The sequence below is a fragment of the Mus musculus genome, chromosome 9 (genome assembly GCF_000001635.26).
Source record: "Mus musculus strain C57BL/6J chromosome 9, GRCm38.p6 C57BL/6J".
Taxonomy (NCBI): domain Eukaryota; kingdom Metazoa; phylum Chordata; class Mammalia; order Rodentia; family Muridae; genus Mus; species Mus musculus.
In genome coordinates this window covers 24,113,355-24,136,352 of record NC_000075.6, presented here as the reverse complement: position 1 = coordinate 24,136,352, position 22,998 = coordinate 24,113,355, and the positions used below count along the sequence as shown (strand labels likewise).

At 39.8% G+C, this 22,998-nt stretch overlaps 1 protein-coding gene across 3 annotated transcripts in view; it reads right to left on the bottom strand.

Moving 5' to 3' along the window:
- The window catches only part of Npsr1 (neuropeptide S receptor 1), a 219,679-nt gene that overhangs the window by 181,238 nt on the left and 15,443 nt on the right, over window positions 1–22,998 (bottom strand). For 2 of the 3 annotated variants that reach the window (XM_017313417.2, NM_175678.3), the window contains one exon: window positions 1,487–1,619. In XM_017313417.2, the coding sequence (XP_017168906.1) occupies window positions 1,487–1,619 (133 nt within the window). Of the gene's footprint in view, window positions 1–1,486; window positions 1,620–22,998 lie in introns of those variants that run through there. The other variant, XM_017313418.1, reaches the window with a different exon arrangement.

Here is a 22,998-nt window from a genome sequence, read left to right as displayed (position 1 = left end):
TTTTTTCCATAGGAAGAACAACAATATCAACCAGCCAGATCCTCCAGAGCTCCCAGAGACTAAACCACCAACCAAAGAGTACACATGGAGGGACCCATGGCTCCAGCTGCATATGTAGCAGAGGATGGTCTTTTGGGATATCAATGAGAAGAGAGGCCCTTGGTCCTGCAAAAGCTCGATGCCCCAGTGTAGGGGAATGCTAGGGTGGGGAGGAGGAAGTGGGTGGGTGGGAGAGCACCCTCATAGAGGCAGGGGGAGGGAGGATGGGATAGAGGGTTTTGGAGGGGAAACCAAGAAAGGGGATAACATTTGAAATGTAAATAAAGAAAATATCCAATAAAAAAGAAATTTCTCAGATTGTGGCTCAAAGTAAAATTCCCAAGAAGTCCACTGCCATTATTGCAGCAGAGGCAATAAACAGCCCATGTTGAGCATGAGATGTGTTGAGCAGCCTCTGGTAGAGATTTACCATCTTTCCTGCAACATATAAAACATTTTTCCATTTTTTCCTAAAATTTGATCCAAATTAAACTACTTTAAATCTACCTTGCTAGCATAGCACTCATTTCCATATCTGGTTCTTCATGGACTTTTTCTGAGAGTCATTTGTTCCCACCCTTCCTCTGGCCTGTGGATCCCTGTTCCCTCCCTTTGAGCCTCTCTCCCCCCCTCCTCTTCCTCCTCCTCTTCCTCCTTCTTCTTCTTTTTCTTCTTCTTCTTCTTCTTCTTCTTCTTCTTCTTCTTCTTCTTCTTCTTCTTCTTCTTCTCTCTCTCTCTCTCTCTCTCTCTCTCTCTCTCTCTCTCTCTCTCTCTCTCTCTCCCCTGTGAATCCGTGATCCCTCCCACATTTTTTTTTTCCCACAGATGCTCTACCACTGTGGCCTCTACCTGAGGGACCGTTCTTTCAAATTGGAGGCTTTTCCTCAGCATACTTCTCCCTTCCCCTTCCAGATGTGTTTTGTGCACACTTCTGAACTGGACATGACATGCCTCACAGCCACATTATAGCTTCCAGATTCTGAATATCAGCTTATTTTCATGCTACCTCCAACAGCGGTATTCCACATATTTGTATTTTGAAAATCATATTTATAGTCTTTAATCTGCAAATGACTGGAGATGTCACATTGTATCATTAAATATAGATCATTATGGTTGATTTTCCAGGATGTATTCTTCATGATTTTAAATGGCATGATAAGATAAAATGACTTTAGCATGCTAGGAAGGCTTTTCTGTATAGGAAGGATGAAGCCCTACAGAGAGCTTTTGTGAGGACACTGAAGGTGGCATACTCATGTTGGTAACATATGAAGTTATTTTCGTAAATGAATCTTGTGGACATCTAAATGTGCTAAGCTTGCTAGAGGAAACATCCAAACATGGCTTTTATCTCCATATAGAAATTATTACCAGACTTTCTAACACCACAGGAATTTTGCATCCAGCTTTCTTTTCTCATGCTGGTGCATGTGTTTTTACTTACCTGTGATGGCCAATTGTGTCACAAAGAAGGTCATTCTGGACTTTCTTTTTCTTCTGCACGTGGAGAACAGCACAACAGAGTTTCCCACAATAGTGACGACAAACAGGACCCACAGGGTTATCAGCTGTTCTGTCTGCAAGACACAGAGTAGCTTGAAACAGAGCAGGTAAAGGACCAGGGTGCTTCCTAAGACAGGTGGTACAGACTCCTGTGCTTGGCACGAGAATGTGTTTTCATGGTTTCTAACCCCCGCCCAGCAAATGCCCAGGGAAGCTCAACTCCTTTATCTAAGCCTCGGTATAAATTGACACAAACAAAAATTCTTCTTTGGCCTGGGAGTAATTTTAACTCCATGTGAGAGATCATGGTGTATAAAAGAACACTACAGTCACAAAGATATGGGGAAAAAAGTACTTAGAAATAATAAGATAGATAAGAAACCAAATTCATCAGTTTGGTGAACTATTGTGCTGCTATGAAAGGTAAGTGGTGAAGACTTAGTAGAGACACTAAAAAAATACATGTATTATAATATGTAAGTGGGAAATATGATCAAATTGTACATTGGAGATGATTACAACTTTGCAAAATTACACACGTAGGAAAAGAAATAATGTGCACTGAAATGTTAACAGTGACTATTTCAGGTAGTGTGATTATGGGTTAACTCTCTCTTTTTCCTTTAACAAATTTCATGAGATGGTAATATTAAAGTTCTGCTGAATAATGTATAATTAATAAAGAGCAGGGATGCCACTCACTTAAAATGCCAAGTCCCTCACAAGGTGTTTTCCATGATCACCTCAAAAGGAGCTTTTTGTCTGCTTGACACCCACCGAACAGAATAAACAGAGGTACTGGGTCTCTCTAGACTCCAGGTGAGATATGGCATAAGGCTTATGAGGAAAGAGCAGAACACATTCTCAGAGGAATTCAGCAAAACCTGAAATCAAAACCAAATCATCCCAAGAGGTCTAGGCGAGATCATCTTAGGAGCCGACCAGACCAGGGCTTTAGCACAAGAACAGAAGAATCTCAAGTGTTGATTAAATTTTCTGTGTTATTTAGCTAGATTCTGGAGTGCTGTTCTTTGGGGAAACACTAATCTAAGATGTTGAAATCAGGTAATTTCATAGATGTGTTTAGCATCCATTGCCAGAGAAGGAGATTAGCCTGCATAGTGTGGACAGCCCTTATGCAGTGAGTGGACTTCCCATGGGATTGAGTATAAACAATCCCTTTTAAAGATGAAAATATCAGTTCATGTGTATTTAACCTACCTAGCATATCAAACATCATATTTTAGCTTAGCTAACTTTACCTGTTCAGAACACTTAAATTAAGTCACAGTTCGACACTATTATCTAACATAAAGTCTATTTTATAAGAAAGTATTAAATAGCATATGGATTGGTTGAAAATGGTTGCAAATAACTGATTCTTCTCATGACAGTGTAGCTCACTGAGCACTGTATTGCAAAAGAAGATCAAACTGCATGCTGCTGGCCCAGGAAAAAAAAATCCAAGCTCAAAGTTCAAAGAACTGTTTATGGAAATGGACATTTGGCTCAGTGGTCAAGTACTTGCTTAGCCTTGACAGCTATGTTGTGTTGAAACCCCAGCACCACAAACAAACAGTATTTATATTGAGTGCATATTCTTCTATATGACTGTAAAGCAAAAACTTTCAAGAGTTGGAGCATCATTAAGACAAGGACCATGATTATATATACTCTCACCATAATCTATTCATTGAAGAACCAGGGCTGGTACTCTCTGTGTCTGCTGAGCTCACCAGTGATACTATTTTTTTTTCTTAACATAGAAATTAATCTAAGTTATGTGATAACAGAAGAATAAATTGTTTTTTAAGAAACCAGAACAATGCAGACCATATACTTTATGGCTGTCTTTCCATTTTAATCAATTTCCCATTCCAAGGCAAACATCATTAAAATGTTATTTACAGTTAATTAGCACACAAAGAATTAGGTTCATTATGACATTTTCAAAAAGGTGTTTTTGTAGAGCCCCTTCCTCCCTTCTCTTATATTTCCTTGACCCCACTTCTGCCTTTCAGTCCCTAGGCACTTGCTTCCCACAGGCATGTCTGTGTGTTCTAGTGCCCTCCCAGGAGTCTACTCCCTAAACAGCTCTTCTTCCTCTCATGAGGATGCCTTTATGGTTTCATAGCCAATGGCCACATTCAGACCCACACATATAATCAAATCTTCCTAAAAGCCATGCTTCATTACTTGGAGAAAAAGCTGTGCTATGTGCATGGTTGCGTCTGGGTCAATTTTTCCCAGAGTTATATGTTGCCCTGGACTTTTCACAATTTTGTTTTGTCTTAGGTTTTAAAAACCATAGTTTATGTATAGCAAAGCAATTTATATATCCTGCTAAACTGTACTAGAATGTTATGTTGTCTTTTATTTCATTTGTTTATTTATCTAGCAATTAAATCTTTATTGTAAAGGATTTATAAGTAAAAAAAATTATACATTGAAATTAGGCAGATCTAAAGTCTGTAATCTTGATAAACTTCTCTACAGTTAGAGTAGCTCGTCTGAGGCCCTGAGGCTTCACATTGGATTTTACATTCTCATTATAATAATCTATAATAAAGAGTAATATAATAATTGTAGTTTTGATTGATTGTTTCTTTTGTTGCCTGCTGTTTTGTTTTGTTTTGTTTTGTTTTGTTTTGTTTTGATAAAGGTTCTCACTGCGTATGTCTGGCTGCTCTAGAATTCAATGTGTAGCTCATGCTGGTCTTGATTGCTAGAGCTCTGCCTGCCTCCACCTAAAGTGTGATGGGGCTAAAGGCATGCCCCACCACTTCTAGACATATGACAATACAATTTCAAACAGAAGAAAACAGGGAATTATTTTGGGTTACAACCCCATTCTCCCTAGAACATTTTTTTAAATTACTTCTCTTAAGTGGGCCAAGCAAGAAGTGTATTTGGTGACTGGTCATGTGTGCTTCCATTGTAGCAACTGTCCATTATAAAAAACCATACCGAAAGCCCAGCTTTACAGCAGCCTCTTCATCACAGGGATAACCCATGTTGCATTTTTCAAGGATTGTAAAAGTGGTTCTTGCTACTTCAATACACAGCTGGTGGAAGCCATGGCAAAGCTAAATCTAGGGAAGAAAATAGGTTTCTTTTTTCTTTCATGAATTATGTGAATTTTTCTTGATTTCTTTTCTAAATTTTTAGACTTCACTCATATGTTTTCCTTTATAGACAAATATAGTTCTAGTCAAATATAATTTTGATTATAGTCTATATCCTGCCAATACTTTCAAAATATTTTATAAACATAACACATAGAAAAAACAAATACTTAGTGTTATTTTGTGTCTGCATTAGCTTATTTTTTATTTTCTAGAGTCAACATACAGTACAACTATTTTTTAACAAGCAGGAGAAATGTCTAAATAAAAGTGATACTTTTACACAATAGAATGAACTATTTCACTTAGAAATGGATTGACGGAGAGGAGCCTGAGGATAAGAAGGTCCAGCGACAGGCCCAAAGTGGAATCCAGCTCAAAGGGAGGTGCCAAGGCCTGACACTATTACTGAGGCTATGGAGTGCCTCACAAAAAGGGATCTATCATGACTTTACTCTGAAAGACTCAACAAGCAGCTGAAAGACTCAGAGGCAGATATTTGCACCCAACCTATGGACAGAAGCAGCTGACCCCTGTTGTTAAATTAGGGAAGGCAGAAAGAAGCTGAAGAGAAGGGCCATCCTGTAGGAGGACTAGCAGTCTCAATTAATCTGGACCCCAAAGATCTCCCAAACACTGGACCACCAAACAGACAGCACACACCACCTGATATGAGCCTCCCAACACACATACAGTAGAGGAATTCTGGATCTGTGTTTATTCAGAGATGATATACCTAACCCTCAAGAGACTGGAGGCCTCAGGGAGTTTAGAGGTCAGGTGGGGTGGGGGTTGGGGGCATCCATTTAGAGATGGGATTGGGTGGGGAGGAGGTGTCCAATGTGAAACAGTCAGAGGGTAGATGGTGGGTTGGGGAATGGAATATGGAGGGTAAAAACTAAATTAAAAAATTTTTAAAAATGAAACGGATTGACAGGATGAGAAATATGGTTCAGCTATTTGGGAAATTGACTTTGATTCCTGTGTCATGCATGGCAGAAGGAAATAACTGACTACAAAAATTTTGTTTGTAATTTCCACACATGTGCTGTCACATCTTTGTATACGAACAAACACATAAAATACATAAAAAGATACGTGTCAAATATATATACATACATGCACACATACATGCAAATATAAATGCATACATATATACATTAATCTAATAAAGTAGTTTAATAGAGGGTGGAGAGATAGCCCAGTAAATTAAGCAGGGGTTTTTTTTGTGTGTGTGTGTGAAAATATGAGGACCTGTATTCTGACTCCCAGCACACAGGTAAAAGCTAGACACAGTGATAAATTTTTATAATCTGAGCTGTGGGACAGTAGAGATATCATAAGAGTTTACTGGTTAGTGAACAGCAGTAAAACCTTATTCTTTTGAGACAAAATTTCTTGCTCAACCTGGAGATAAACGTTTGGTATAGGTTTATCTATATTTTGTATAGGCTGAAGACACCACTCATTTGTGCCACAGAACGTGGGGAAACCAAGTTGGTACTCATTTGGAATCACTCCCTACTGAATAGTTTTCATGGTTCTGGGCAGTTCTGTGCACACTATGGGAGGAGAAACATCATCACTCTCAGAAATTTCAGAACACTGCAAACTACAACAACCATTGGTTGGGCAAGATAACCTGTCTGGTGAAGAGCAATATGAACACTATGGAAGTAACCAATCACAGTTTTATTGAAATCTAAGGCATATTCCATGAGATGAAACCCATACCTCTCACCATCAACAAGGTAACAAGAGATAAACCAAAGACCTTAAGGGAGAACCCAATATGAATACAGTATTAAAATGACTCCTAATGACTTATTGCTAGACTCGTCGAGTAGAGCATCTCTTAGACCTTCAGCCATGCAGAGAATAAGAGATTGTGGAGTTCTCAGTTCTAAAGGAGACTTCTATAAAAACCCTATCTTTCCAAAGTTCAGAGATCTTCTCAGAAAGGAGGACAGAAAGATTGTAAGATCCAGAGATGGTAGGCAACATCAAAGGGACAATGTGTTCCTAGACACAGCAGGGCAGCTGTACATGTGAACTTTAGCAGTTGTGCCAGTATACAAAAAAAAAAAAGAAAGAAAGAGAGAGAGAGAGAGAGAGAGAGAGAGAGAGAATGAGAGAGAGAGAGAGAAAGAGAAAGAGAAAGAGAAAGAGAAAGAAAGAGAAAGAAAGGAAGAAACTTATGCAAATTCAAGCTCTACAAAATTCCATCTTGCAAGGGGGTGGAAGCATTAAATCCCAGCACTATTTGATGAGCTACCAGCATTTAATAGTGTCAGGAGGGTCAGTTTTCTTTAATGATATTATTTCTGTAGATTATTTACATGTCAGAGCAGGATTCATTTCTAAAGTCTAATAGGACAACACAAACTAGACTCAATGAGGCTGAGAAGAAAATCCAAAGTTACATAGGAAGGGCGTGAAGGGTAGAGAGAATGGTTATGGGTAGGGTTGATAATGGGGAGTGAATATGTTCAAAGTTTATTGCATAAAATTCTCAAAGAATTAATAAAACTGTTTAAAAAATGTAAGGTGAGAATAAAAATAATGTCAACCTGTGATATAGAACACAAATGCACACACATGCACATACACACATGCACACACACACATGCACATGCATGTAAAAAATAAATGCTTATATGGCTGTGGGAATGGAGAATATTGGAAAATGAGTTGAGTGAAGTCAAATTGTCTTACTTGCTAGTTCCTTCTGATCAAAACAGAAGTGGGGGTCCCTTTGGTTGCCATATTATAACCTCAACCTTCACACCATGTTACAGAGATGGAAATAAGTCCTTAGGATATTCCACAAGACTATCATTCCTGGAAGTCCAGGATAAATCCAGAACTTCCATGAACCCTAGAGTGCATCAGGCAATATTTCAGTCTTCTATCCTGGGTTTACCGATGGAGGCCTGAGCTTCTGGATAGATCAGGGCCTTGTACCATAGCTCTATGAAAGTAAATGAGGGCAGGCACTGTGGTAGTCAAGAGGGGAGAGGGAGGCAGAAATGTATGGGAGAAGCATAGTGCTGATCTTTGCTAATTTGGAAGGTACAGGTAATTGATTACTTCTTATGTGCTTGTCATTTCCCTTGTAGAGGATCACATTCTTGCTGTTAAGGCACAGACCTTGTCATTTGTCCTCTGCTCACCAGAGATGTTGGAAGTCTGATGACTTGGTACTTCAAAAGTAGTTTTCATATGAGCGGCATCAAGAAAGCCCAGGGAGGTCACACTATTATCTTGAAATGGACTACTTTGAATCTAATGGGGAAATTCAGTTCTGTTAGATAATTGCTGCTTTGAGTTGTTTATCTAGCTAGATAAATAACTCTTTGCCAGAAGCTGATAGCAAGGGCTTCTTCCATGTATCATGCTGACACTTCCTATCCAGCAGGTGGTCGTCTGGTAGTGGGGAGTGAACAATGGATTTGATCATGGAGAACTTCTCTTTTACACATTGTAGATCAAGTTGGAGAATGATAGATTTGTTGATTTGGCTTAGAAGGTGCATTTATACGGCTTACTGATAATGATACATTAGAGGGCCAAAGAGTTGACAAAGTATATATGACCTGAATGACTATCGTCTGTGTATGTTATACTGTCAGGAAGGATAGTGACACCTTAGAGGTACTGTGATTCATGAAAGGTTGAAGAGTGTTTGGGCAAGTGATACGCTTTGTAAAGTCAAATGGGGTCACAGGGCACTCTTGCTCAGCTTATGGAAGTAGCTGTAGAGATTGATGTGTGTGTTTTTACAGTGTTGGGACACCAGTGTGGGCTGTCTTTCTGGCAAAGTTTTCTCTAGATGCCTCCATGCCCTATATGTTTTGAACAAGCTAGGCTGTCAGAGTTGCCCACAATCTCTCAGAAACAGTTCTTGTTTGTAAACTATGATCATGGCCACAAGGAGTTGTGTGTGTTGGAGGCCTTTGAAAAGAATTTTTTAAAGTATGGGTTATGACTTAGGTAATTTCTCTTTTTAATATTTAATTATTTAATTATCTAATTAATTATTTACTTATTTAGTGTGCTACCTGTATATACACCTGCATCCCAGAAGAGGGCATCAGACCCCAGTATAGATGACTGAGCTACCATGTGGTTGCTGGGAATTGAACTCAGAACCTCTGAAAGACCAGGCAGCGTTCCTAACTGTTGAGCCACTTTTCCAGTCCTGGTAATTTCATAATATAGTTTGCTTAGGATGATCCTAGTATGGACATTTATCAAATAGTTATATATACATATGTGTGATATATACACACACATATATGTGTATATATGTATATCACATATATACCTACACATATATACATACCTACATGTATACAGATACACATATATGTGTATCTGCATACGTATGTCTGTACATGTGTATATATGTATATATATACATATATATGTGTGTGTGTATGTATATATGTGAGACATGTGTGTGTGTATGTATTTGTGACTGTGGGCTTCAAATGATATACTCTGGTAAGCATCATCACTTAATAATTACTCTGTATCTAGACTCTAAAGTGAGGCTATTTATCATCTAATGATCTGAAGTCTCTGGAGATCCTTCAGGAACTGCACTCACTGAACATTTGAACACATTAACTTCAACTCTTGTCTAAGGAGGGGGTGGGTCAAAAATAGCCATCTTTACTATCTTACCCAGAGACTCTAGATATACTATCGATTTGGGAAGGTCACTGTACATGTCTTTGATACTGTTGAGAAACTGAGGAAATGATAATCTTTGCTGCCTGTACTGCTATTCTTCACAAACATGGGAAAGGACATAACCCATAAGACCTTACACACTTCCACTTTCCTTGTATTTACATATACTTGTTCTCCACATTTGTTGACATACCATAAAAGGTTACTTGAGGTCAAGGTGAATTGTTGTTGACAATATGTAAAATTGTATGGAGGGTAAGACTGCCTGCTTATCACTGTGGTCACCATTGCAGGGAGAGTGCGACTTTGCATCATTCTGTTATGTCCTTGCTGGGTGAATCTCATCCTTCAGGAACAAGGACGTGAAGGGAGACTGAACTTCCCTGTCCTGACAAAAGATAAATAGATCAACTTCTCATTCAGTTTCTGGAAAGAAAGGGACAGCATGGAACTTTAGTCTGTAAGAGATGACAATGACTTCAAGATACAGTGTCAAGAAAGGAAACATGAAATCAGGGGTTCAGGGCTGTGCAGATGGTGAGCCAACAATTCACGGATCTGGGTTGCAGCACTAGCAATGGAGCTGGGCTAAGACCTGTCCTACAAAGATGTCATGTTTACTATGGCAATTAGATTTGAAGAATCTGTTGAGAGCATCTTGAGGGAATCTCTCATAATGATAAAAATTCCACCAATATATGCAATTAAAATGATAAGATATGCAAACAATGAGAAGACTAAAATATCACCATGTCTGAGATGTCAGAATCAGCTTCTTAACAGAATACAACCTTGCTCTCCTCAAGGTTTTCCTTAGGAACTTGCTTCCTTCTTACATTGCAATACATTGAACCAAGAACTTTCTGTAATTTGACATATGCCCCCTCATTTAATCTTCCTAGCAACCAAAGAAAGGATTTTTGTTCTTTGGTTTATAGGTGAGATAATTGAAAAACAAACCCATATTGTCAAATGAACTCTGATCTGAGTTAGCTTGCTTGTTCTGTCATATGGACTATAATAGAAAATCACTTCATCTGACCTATTTAGTAGCTCTCTGCCTTCTAACATTATTATTACACATTGAAAACTATTATACTGACCCTCTATTGGGGGTTCATTGAACTTCATGTATTTTTTAGCCATTAATCTACAAACATCTATTACATGCATCTAATTCCCATAAAATCCATCCCTAGCTGTCAATGATTGAAATCAAGAAGTAGTAGAATTCCACAATATTGCAGAATTACCAATTAACTTGTACAACAGTTCTTCACATTGCAGGTGATGGAAATGAGAATTTCAATGTCCCTACAAAGACAGGAGCTATCTTTCATCAATATTTTCCAGTTTTGTTAGTGACAAATATTTTATGATCTACCTGTCTGCATATGTCCTTCCTCCCAGGACTGGAGTTTCACACATGGTTTTTATGTGGTTGCTGGTGATTCAAACTCAAGTATTTGTGCTTGTGAAGCAAACACATTACCAACCAAGCCATCTTTCCTGTCCCACCATGTATATTCTTTATGCTTCATGTTTTTGCCTGTTTTCAATTGATGTGGCAAATACCTGGTGCTGGGTAATACATAAAGTAGTTCACTTACCCAAAGCTTTGGTGTTTCAAGAGCACAATATCTAATTTGTATCTGTTTGACTCTGGAGAGAGTTCCTGGCTACATTACAAATTGGTAGATACCATCATGGTGGGGACATTGGTGAGAGAGAGAGAGAGCTCATATGGTAAGAAAAGAAGCAAGCATGATTCATGAGCCAGGATATGGGGATTAGTTTTCTCCAATTCCTTCCAGTCAGCACTAGAATCAAGCTATTGTAGCTAAAGTGTCTGCCACAAGGTTTTACTTCATTAAGGTTCAGCCACCACAACATCACTATTCTGGAGACCAGTTTGGATATTAACATTTGGGGGACACATTCAAGATATATTTAAATTGTAGCTTCTTGCCTTTTGGGTTTATAATGAAAGGTCATCAATATTGTTGAATGGTGGTAGGATTTTACTGTAATATAGTATTGTTCTGTGATTATATTTCAATTTACTTACAATTCTCTTTTGTGTGTGTGTGTGGGGGTACTCACATATGTACATTTCTCTCTTTTTATGTTTGTATGTGCATGTGAATTTGTGTGTGTGTGTGTGTGTGTGTGTGTGTGTGTGTGTGTGTGTGTGTGTGTATGATGTGTGCATGCACTTGTGTGTATGTGTGGACACCGAAAATTGGTATTAGGCATATTCTTTGACTATTCTCCACTTTTCTTTTAAAGTGAGTCACTCTCACACTGGACTGGAGCTCTCCAGCCTGTCCTCTAGCTCCACCTTTTCACTGGTGGGATTGCAGGCAGCTACCATGGTTTCTAAGGTTTGCAAGGAAGTATTTTACCCACTAGGCCATCTCTCCAGTCCTCCAGTTCATTTACTCCATGAACTCAATAGACAAGTGACTTGTAATAGAGAGTGCTGTCCTGTTTGCCTCTTGCATGCCTCTGTTCCTAGGTATGGAGACAGTGTGGCATGAGGAATCATACTGTCCATTGACTTCAGTCTTCTGAAATGTTTTATCGCTTGCTGCATTTGAAATTTTCTTTTGGAAATGGTATCTCTTATTCACTTTTCCCCAATTGACAAATGATGGTTTATATGACAGTAATCTACTTTATATATTTATTTTTTTCTTTATGTATTCCTTAAGACTATCTAACTTGAAAATTATTTACATTTCATTCCCTCACAAGCCCCCAAGTTATGCTGAAATGATTTAAGAGTTTTATTCTTCCTATTCTTAATAAATTTTAACATACCTTCCTAACAGTCATTTTTGGCACATGTATTAAAGTGTCATAAACCACGAATTATTTAGCTATTAATTATGTCTTTTGAAAGATCACCCTTCTGTTTTGCTTAATTCCTGGCTGCAGTGTTCTCAGCTTCACTTAGGAAGTTTGGGGCAGGATATAAACCCTCTGTGGTAGCTGGAATTCTCCTGTACCTGCAGGAAAACTGATTCTGGGGAATGGCACTGTGTTCTGCTTATAACCATCAGACATGCATTACAAACATGGACTACAGAACAGTTTTCCTTCTGGGATTTTTTGTTGTTGTTGTTTTTGACTAAACTCATTTTTCTAGTTAGATGTTTGGTTTCTTTCCTTCAATATTTTTGAGATTTAGACAAAAGTTTACTTGGGTTAGGGCTTTTTTCACTGTGAATCTTTTTGACTTTTTTTTTTAATATTAAAAAGCTCAACTTTTAAGAATCAGGTAAATTGAATTCTATCATGGTTTTCCTGGCCATGTATCCTCTCACCTCTGCCATGGCTAGGTTATTGCATGGACCTTCTAGGTTTCTGCATCTCTTCTCTGCCTGTATCCATACTACTTAGCTTTCTCTCCTTTACTGTGAATTTATGAGACTTTATTGAGTGTTCTTCTTTGTTTCTCATCAAGTTATCTTTTCAGTCTAGATTTTTGAGGTAATGGTATTTTAATGTTAAAACAATATTTTTCTGAACTCACCCATGCCCTCTTTTTAATGCAACATCCATTCAAGTCTGCTGAGAGTATGGTTGAGTTTCTAAGACTTCCATCTCTTTCAGGAAATAAGTTTTGTAGCAAGAAGCATTTTGATATCTCAGGCAATTTCCTTTCATGAAATTTATTTGATTCTCTTCATACTCATCTGTTTTTTTCCCTCAACCTGCATAGTGGTCTGGAGGAGTGATTTATTGCTACACTTGCCTAGAAGCTCTCTGATCTCTGTTCATCTCTTTCAACCTCATGAGATGAAGGAAGAGGGAGTTAGAGTGCTTGTGATGTTTCCTTCTATTCATCGTGATGAGTGAACTGAGAAAAACTCCAGAAAAGATAATGGTGGGATGAGGAATCAGGTCTATCTTCACCACAGACTCCATTTTTACCAGAACAATCTGTGGTCCTGGAGAGGCATTTTTTTAGCCAGGTATCCATGTCCCGTTACCTGGAAGAGGGTGTTAGCCAAAGTGTTCCACAGTGACACCTGCAGCATTCCTAACAGAAATCTGCTCCCTGGAACCTTCATTGTGGAGCCCTAGTGGCTCCTCAGGAGTGGTAATTTCAAGTCAGTCTTTTATATAGAAGTATCTACATATTGTGTAAGTTCCTTTGTGATTGGGTTACCTCACTCAGGATGATGCCCTCCAGGTCCATCCATTTGCCTAGAAATTTCATAAATTCATTCTTTTTAATAGCTGAGTAGTACTCTATTGTGTAAATGTACCACATTTTCTGCATCCATTCCTCTGTTGAGGGGCATCTGGGTTCTTTCCAGCTTCTGGCTATTATAAATAAGGCTGCTATGAACATAGTGGAGCATATGTCCTTCTTAATGGTTGGGACACAATATGTACTCACTGATAAGTGGATATTAGCCCAGAAACTTAGGATACCCAAGATATAAGACACAATTTGCTAAAAGCATGAAAATCAAGAAGAATGAAGACCAAAGTGTGGACACTTTGCCCCTTCTTAGAACTGGGAACAAAACACCCATGGAAGGAGTTACAGAGACAAAGTTTGGAGCTGTGACGAAAGGATGGACCATCTAGAGACTGCCATATCTGGGGATCCATCCCATAATCAGCTTCCAAACACTGACACCATTGCACACACTAGCAAGATTTTGCTGAAAGGACCCAGATAGAGCTCTCTCTTGTGAGACTATGCCGGGGCCTAGCAAACACAGAAGTGGATGCTCACAGTCAGCTATTGGATGGATCACAGGGCTCCCAATGGAGGAGCTAGAGAAAGTACCCAAGGAGCTAAAGGGATCTGCAACCCTATAGGTGTAACAACATTCTGAACTAACTAGTACCCATGAGCTCTTGACTCTAGCTGCATATGTATCAAAAGATGGCTTAGTCTGCCATCACTGGAAAGAGAGGCCCATTGGACTTGCAAACTTTATATGCCCCAGTACAGGGGAATGCCAGGGCCAAAAATGGGAGTGGGTGGGTAGGGGAATGGGTGGGAGGGTGTATTAGTCAGGGTTCTCTAGAGTCACAGAACTTATGGACAGTCTCTAGATAGTAAAGGAATTTATTGATGACTTACAGTCGGCAGCCCAATTCCCAACAATGGTTCAGTCGCAGCTGTGAATGGAAGTCCAAGGATCTAGCAGTTACTCAGTCTCACGCAGCAAGCAGGCAAAGGAGCAAGAGCAAGAGCTAGACTCCCTTCTTCCAATGTCCTTATATTGTCTCCAGCAGAAGGTGTAGCCCAGATTAAAGGTGTGTTCCACCACACCTTTAATCCCAGATGAAAGGCATAGCCCAGATTAAAGGTGTGTTCCTTAAACTCGGAGATTCAATATTCTGGAATCCATAGCCACTATGGCTCAAGATCTTCAAACCAAGATCCAGATAAGGATCTCCAAGCCTCCAGATAAGGGTCACTGGTGAGCCTTCCAATTCCGGATTGTAGTTCATTCCAAATATTGTCAAGTTGACAACCAGGAATAGCCACTACAGAGGGTATGGGGGACTTTTGGGATAGCATTGGAAATGTAAATGAGGAAAATATCTAATAAAAATTTTTTTTAAAAAGTATCTACATATACTTCAAGAATTCTTTCATTTCTCCACCAGGTAATGAGCTAACTTTGTCTTCCTCCTCCTCAACCTCCTCTCCTGCTTTCTAAATTTTGGAGTGAATTTGGGACCTTAAGGATACCAGTAAACATTCTAGTGCTGAGCACATCCACAGTCCCCATTTTTTCTTTTCATTTTGATACAGGGAATCATTGAGTTTCCCCAGATGGACTGAACTGATGGTATAACACAAATGGGTCTTGAACTTGTCAATCTCCTTTCTAATTTCCCAAGTAGCCGAAATCAGAAGCCCATGGCATCATCCTTGCTCCCTATTTTCTATTGTTGGTACAGAATGTTTTGATTATATTTAAAGTCTAATGATCATTTGCAGGCAAGTCAAAACAGTAAAAGGACTCAGGCTCTCCACACTGAAACTCGATGTTACCCTTTCAGTTTAAATCTCTCTACATTCCCCTTCCTTTACACAAAGCTCCGCCTGTGGTGTGTGCAGTTAGACTCATCAGTGACAGCCAGGAATGGTCCACTGTGCACATGGTGAGTGGGCAAGCACAGTGGTGGCACCAAAGGCAGATGGTAATTTTCTGTCCATTGGGCTACTGTGGAGACCAGCTTTCTCTCTATATAAGCAGCACATTTCAGGCTGAGGCATCCTAGCTTTGAGTAAGTGTGGAGCTGAGACCTGCCCCAATGGGAGCACCCAGTGACTAAAGCTCTAATCAAGTGACTGGTTTGCTATGTCAGTGAAGTGCAAGCCATCCTTCAGGAGTGCTGGGAAGTTCGGTGGGCTGGACTTGCTTTAGTGTTTGAAATTAGATTTGCAGGCACAAAGAGCTCTGAAAGCAAATCCAGGCTTCTTCTCCTCAGGGTTTGATGGGCAGAAGCTGTGCAAATCGTCCACACAGGTCCTCCCCATCTGAGGAAATTTTCAGATGGAAAAAGTAATTTTATTGATTTCTGCGCTCTTCCTAAAAGTTTATTTTGTCAATTTATTTATGAATTTATACAGCATGTATTGTCTGCGGCGTTATTGGATATAATCTAAAGTATTGATGCTACAAGTATTGATGCTATAATAAAACATGCAGCAGGTGTGTTCAATTAAGTTTAATCTTGTCTCATTAAATATAACTTTGAAAACATTGAATGGCTGGCTAATTTTTTTCATGGTATTCACATGTGTGCGCGCGCGTGCACGCGCACACGCACACACACACACACACACACACACACACACACACACACACACAGGGTAATGTGAGGATTCGGGGAGTTGTGGAGGAAAGGGCAATGAGGAGCTGAGGAAAGGCCGATGCAGGAGTAGTACTTCCCACAGAGCTGAGTGGAGTGGTGGAGCCTGACTGAATTCAAAGGCTTTGGTTCCTATCCAGGTGAGATACATTTTAGGTGAGAAGCTCTTTGACTTTGGTTTTCTTATTGCTAGAATAATTATAAAAATAAAATCCTCCTTAGACTGACTTGATGGTTAGCAATGATGAAGATGGAGGGGTTTAGCTTAGCTTTGTATGCAGTGTCAGAGGAAGGATTACATCCTTTCTTCAATTGCTGGAGAGTTCTGAGGGTGGCAGACCTTTGCTCGTGGTGCTCACATTCTCCCTGTTCACCCCGTTATCTGAATCAATCTGATGTCCTGTCATCTAAGCTTATCAGAGTCTCTGCCCATAACCTTACATCTAATGCATCCTGATGGTGGCCAATACCATTCTTGACCTTCACAGAATATAGTTGAGGACTAAATGCCCCCTAGTGGCCACATGAAACAGGATTCCAGTCAGATGCCTCACAACTGGATTGAAACCATACTAGAATTTGCCATTTTTCTTTTTAAATTTATTTTTACATTGATTATTATTATTTATTTTTTGCATCGGAATGTGTTTGTGTGAGAGTGCGTACACACTCATGCATGCCATGGTGCATATGTTGAGATAAACAGAAAACCTTGGAAGTCAGTACTCTTTTTCTACCATGTGAGTTCCCAGATGGAACATGATACTGTTTCTTACTGAGGCCCATCTATGGGATGAATTTAGAATCTTCAATACCTAAATGTAGAGTTCTCTCAGCTCTGTGGTTGATGTCTTATAACTAATTGACTTTGAAACAGGATAACTGGCTGGTGTGGTGATGTCAGCTGCCTGAGTGATAGCCTCAGAGTAGTGCAGCTCAGCTCTGAAGAGATAAATCATAGGAGTCCATGATAAGTGTCATGTCAGCCAGAACTGACACAGGACTGACAGTGTGTGTGTGCATGTGTGTGTGTGGGTGACACTGAGTCTAGATCCCCTTGATGATCTTGACATCTGTATGGGTGTGCTGCCTAGTTGGATGTAAATCTGACACAAGCTGGAATAAATTGGGAAAAGGGAGCCTCAGTTGAGAAAATTCCTCCCCTGGATTGGGTCATGGGACAGTTTCTTGATTGATGCTTGATGTGTACCCTGCCATTTCTAGACTGGTAGTCCTAGGTCCTGGTGGTCCTAGGATGGCTGAGCAAAGCAAGAAAAAAAAAAAGCCAGCCAACAGCACTCCTCCATGGCTTAGACATCAGTTCTTGTCTCCATGTTCCCAACCTTCTTGAGTTCCTGCTCTGCTTTATTCACTAACTGATGGTTACCTGGAAGAGTGAAGTAAATAAACCCTTTCCTCCCCAAGTTGCTTTTTGGCCCTGATCTTCTATCACAGCAATAAGAGCCCAAAGACAATGGCCCACAGTAAATGTTAACTAACATATTAGATGGATTAAAGGATGACAAATACAGAGAGGTTCATTTGCAATGGGAGATTGAAACCATTTAGTCTTTCTACTTGACTCTGGGCATGTCAGGCTTTGCTGGAGTGCAAGTCATGATTTAGCTAGATGTAGTCGGAACTATCTTTCCCATAGAAGTCCTAGAATATGGAAAACAAAAGCTTGAAGTGTATTTATCAGTTGTAAAGTGAGTGGCTTCTTTGGCTCATCACATTACTACCATAGTGCATATGTAGTAGCATGCGTTTTGATCACAGACCAGGCTCTGGGCATCCCCGGGGAAGCCTTCCATGTTGACAATACTCCCATCAGAACCTGGCTGCTATAGTGTCCCTGTGTTCAGTCTTTTCCAATAAGCAAATGTGGAAGACACAAGAGGGTCTCTTGGCTTGCAAACCCTGTAGCCTGGATTCTGATGCAGCTTTGCACACAGGAAAGTTCATGCTATTCCTGCCCACTTGGTGGGTTTCTTTCACACCTCGGGCAGAGACAGTAACATTGCCTCACACTGTAATTTATGCCTTCATGTTGAAAACAATCATCTTCATTCTGATCCAAACAGTGTTCCAAGCTTGGCTTGGAAGCTGGGCTAGAGTAAGCCTAAGGTCAATTCTGATTACACATTTTGGACACTGGAGCAATGTGTGGCTGCCGCATGACAGTAATCACTAATCACAAATCACAAGTGACAGAAAGATTCAACTACCTCATCCGCTCTGCGTGAGGTTAGAGAGCTGTGCATCCTTACATTTCCTTGCTATGTTTTGTGGATGCTGTTACTTATGTGATGCTGAAAACTGATATTTCAAACGCAGGAAGGAGTAAATATCTGATACTTTTCAAGTCAGGAAATGAAATTGCAGAAAAAGACTCAATGATAAATGCATATAGCCTTGGTTCTCAGCAAGCAGCAAAGACTTTCCTTCTACTGAGAACTGTGTGGCTTTTCACCCAACTACTGAGTCCCAATTAAAGCTCTTGGTTTTTTGTTTGTTTGTTTGTTTGTTTGTTTGTTTTTGGGTTAGCTGGGAATACCAAAAGCAAAAATATGAATTCTTAATTTTATTGAGAATATAAGATATCCATATGCCTAAACGGACATTACAGTGAGACAGTCAGAGACAGATTGCAAAGGTGTGATTCCTGAAGATGCTTAATTAGACATGGGCAGTTTGCCTTTCTACTAAGCCCTGGAGATGTCTGGACAGTTACTGAAGAGTTAGCAATTTCTTGCTCAGCACTTTGTCTTATCTTTTCTCATCCAGTATTTCTTTCCAAACTCTGCCAAGTGGTCAATAGCCCACTGACTGACATGGAAACCCAGAGGTAGGACTGCCCTTATTCAGAGGGCTACCTTCAATCTTGCCTAAAGCCATCTTCTGAATACGGAGTTTTGAGAAATCTTATTTATTTATTTATTTATTTAAATATCTAAGATGACTAACCCCCCCAGCAACTCAGCTGTAATACCTTTGCAATAACAATTGGAGTATTGGCATCCCAACTGCTTTTCTGTATTCACCATCTCCAGCTGTCTTACCTAGAGCTAGCTAAGATTTCTACCTTGTATTATCTAGCTCATTTTCATATGCATACACTGTGAGAAAAAAACCCAAAATATTTTAAAGGTATGTATAAATGGGTACTTAATTCTCATTTTCTTCTTTTGGAGACTTTTAATAATTCTTTGATAGACATGTAGAACAGAGATAGAGACAGTATCTCTAAAATATCTGGTCCTATCTGGGGCTGGCAAAGCAGATTGGTGGAAGAACTTCTGGACAATGAGTGCCTGGCTGGCTGGCAGGCAGGCTGGCTAGCTGAGATAGGAGTTTAGGATAAAACTTGTTCTATGCAGTATAGCAGGACTGTGGATCAACCTATCTAGAGTAGCTGTGGCCTAAGAGTCATTCTATAAACTTCTGAGGATTGAACCAGGGGAGGTATTTACCTTGAGAAGAGACTGGGCTAATACACAGTTGTACAGAAAGAATGCTCAGAACAAAAATGGAAACTTGTCTTAGAAATAGTATAACTGTGAATATCATTCAGTTGGCTTACAGTTCGCAGGGTTATATGGGAGTCTAAACCACAGAGTTCATAGTCAAATGGTGAGGGCAAAGATTGTAAAAAAAAAAATGGCTTTCGGGAAAATGTTTATGAATGAACATCCCAAATGAGGAACTTGAAGTGAGGTTGTCATGGTTGACCAGAGCTTGCATTCTAAAAATATAGACTCACAAGGTGAGTTGAGTCTGAAGACCTGAAAAATAGTCAAGCAAAGAATTGACAGTAGGGAAGATAGGTTGAGCAAAAGGCACTTCTTGAGGAGAGATCCTGGCTGTCTAGACATGTACATGATGGGCACCAAGTAAACAAGATTGATAATGAGGAAGCAGAGCTGAATAATGAAAGACACCTCGCAAAATGGGGCATGGTCTGTCCTAGATCTTGTCTCGAGCTAGGAGAATTCTTGGAGAAAAGACTATCTGGATCTTCAGTGACACCACCATCTTCACAGGTAGCAGATTTTAAATGTGTGCTTCTTTCCACCAACTCCAGATAACCATCTAAAATATATTTCTTAGTTTAGCATCTAGGACATGTTCAATGACTGCATGCACATTTCTTGTTTGTGCAGGGAGGATTAGTCAACTGGTTTGAAGTGTTTAATCAGCAGTGCTGGGAGCCATAGACTAAGCTTAATTGAATGTGTTAATTTCCTGTTCCATATCATTTTCAGTCAGAAAGGACTTGGAGCATGGAACTATGTTCACATTATTATGAGATTCAGTGTTCTGGTTGCCAGGAAACTTTAGATTCAACCAGCAACAGAAATACCAATGTTCCTTATGCACCTCAAAGGTGGCTCTTGTGACTCTTTCTTGGCACACAAGAGGATGTCCTTATTAACACAAATGAGGTAGATTGGAAGCTTTGAAACAATTAAATTCTGAGGTTCCATTTGAATTCCCACAATGTATCAAGCCACAGCTGTGAGAAATCATCTGAAACCCTATTGTGCTTTGAGTCTATGGAGTAATTAATATTTGCTGAATAAACAAACCAAGTGTCTGCTATGAACGAAGAACTAGGATTAACATTTAAATTGCTATTTAATCTCTAGACTCTTGAGATAATAAAAACTAACATTTGGATAAATCAGGTCCAAATCTCTACAATCAAGTAGAAGTCAAGCTATTCCATCCTTCACAGCCCACATGGAATTGATTTCAGCATTTTTCCTACCACAATCCACCTGTGCTCAAATCTCCTTAATAAAATGCTGTAATCATAGCACATAGCCCTTGCCCATCCTCCTGTGTACTTTACCGCATACCTAAATTACTTATAATACTCAGTGCAATGCAAATTCTGTGTATATGGTTGTTATACTGTACTTCTTGGAAAATAATGACAAGAAACAGGTCTCTATGTGTTCAGGGCAGACCTTTGGTAACAAATTTTTAGTGTTTGAATGTGGATGCAGAATCCACAGATATGTAGGGCTAACTATAATTAGTGTAAAAAAATGAAAAGATAGATTTCTTCCTGATGAGACATGCAATTGATAAAACCAAGGCAGTAGGGATGTGTCGTTTTGTCTGGAAGGTGGTGTCTGAAGAATTCTCATGGATGGACCATCACATCTCAGACTCTGATATTTTCAGCTTATTCAGGAGACTGAAAATCAAACAGCTAAAACCAGCAAAGCATAAAACATGGATTGCTGACATGTGGAAGGCAGAGGCAGATGCAAGGACCAGAATGTAAAGCTGAAAGCCCTGAAAGGTTAGAAGAGACATAGGGCAGACAGCAAAAATATATAGGAGGATGCAGGGATAACATCCAAAATCACAAAGACTGGAAGCTCCATTTTTCACAGGTGGATGCAGAGAGAGTATCCAAAACCACAAAGTCCAGATGCTCCGTTCTTCATGCAACTAAGCTGTGTTGACCAAATTGTGATGGGCTAATGAGTTAGCATGCACCCAATTCACACAGCTCATCATCTGCCTGAGTTTCCATCTGTCCTTTCATTTGCCTGCCTTTACTCCTAGGTCCATATACTGGCTGGTTTTATGTCAACTTGATACAGGCTGGAATTATCACAGAGAAAGGAGCTTCAGGTGAGGAAATGCCTCCATGAGATCCAACTGTAAGGCATTTTCTCAATTAGTGATCAAGGGGGAAGGGCCCCTTGTGGGTGGTACCATCCTTGGACTGGGAGTCTTGGTTCTATAAGAAAGCAAGCTGAGCAAGCCAGAGGAAGCAAGCCAGTAAGGAACATCCCTCCATGGCTTTGCATCAGCTCCTGCTTCCTGACCTGGTTGAGTTCCAGTCCTGACTTCCTTGGTGATGAACAGCAGAATGGAAAGTGTAAGCTAAATAATCTCTTTCCTCCCCAACTTGCTTCTTGGTCATGATGTTTGTGCAGGAATAGAAACCCCGACTAAATTTTCTGTATCCATTCCTCTGTTGAGGGGCATCTGGGTTCTTTCCAGTTTCTGGCTATTATAAATAAGGCTGCTATGAACATAGTGGAGCATGTGTCCTTCTTACCAGTTGGGGCTTCTTCTGGATATATGCCCAGGAGAGGTATTGCTGGATCCTCCGGTAGTACTATGTCCAATTTTCTGAGGAACCGCCAGACTGATTTCCAGAGTGGTTGTACAAGCCTGCAATCCCACCAACAATGGAGGAGTGTTCCTCTTTCTCCACATCCTCGCCAGCATCTGCTCTCACCTGAATTTTTGATCTTAGCCATTCTCACTGGTGTGAGGTGGAATCTCAGGGTTGTTTTGATTTGCATTTCCCTGATGATTAAGGATGTTGAACATTTTTTCAGGTGCTTCTCTGCCATTCGGTATTCCTCAGGTGAGAATTCTTTGTTCAGTTCTGAGCCCCATTTTTTAAGGGGGTTATTTGATTTTCTGAGGTCCACCTTCTTGAGTTCTTTATATATGTTGGATATTAGTCCCCTATCTGATTTAGGATAGGTAAAGATTCTTTCCCAGTCTGTTGGTGGTCTTTTTGTCTTATAGACAGTGTCTTTTGCCTTGCAGAAACTTTGGAGTTTCATTAGGTCCCATTTGTCAATTCTCGATCTTACAGCACAAGCCATTGCTGTTCTGTTCAGGAATTTTTCCCCTGTGCCCATAATGGAGTACTACTCAGCTATTAAAAAGAATGAATTTATGAAATTCCTAGCCAAATGGATGGACCTGGAGAGCATCATCCTGAGTGAGG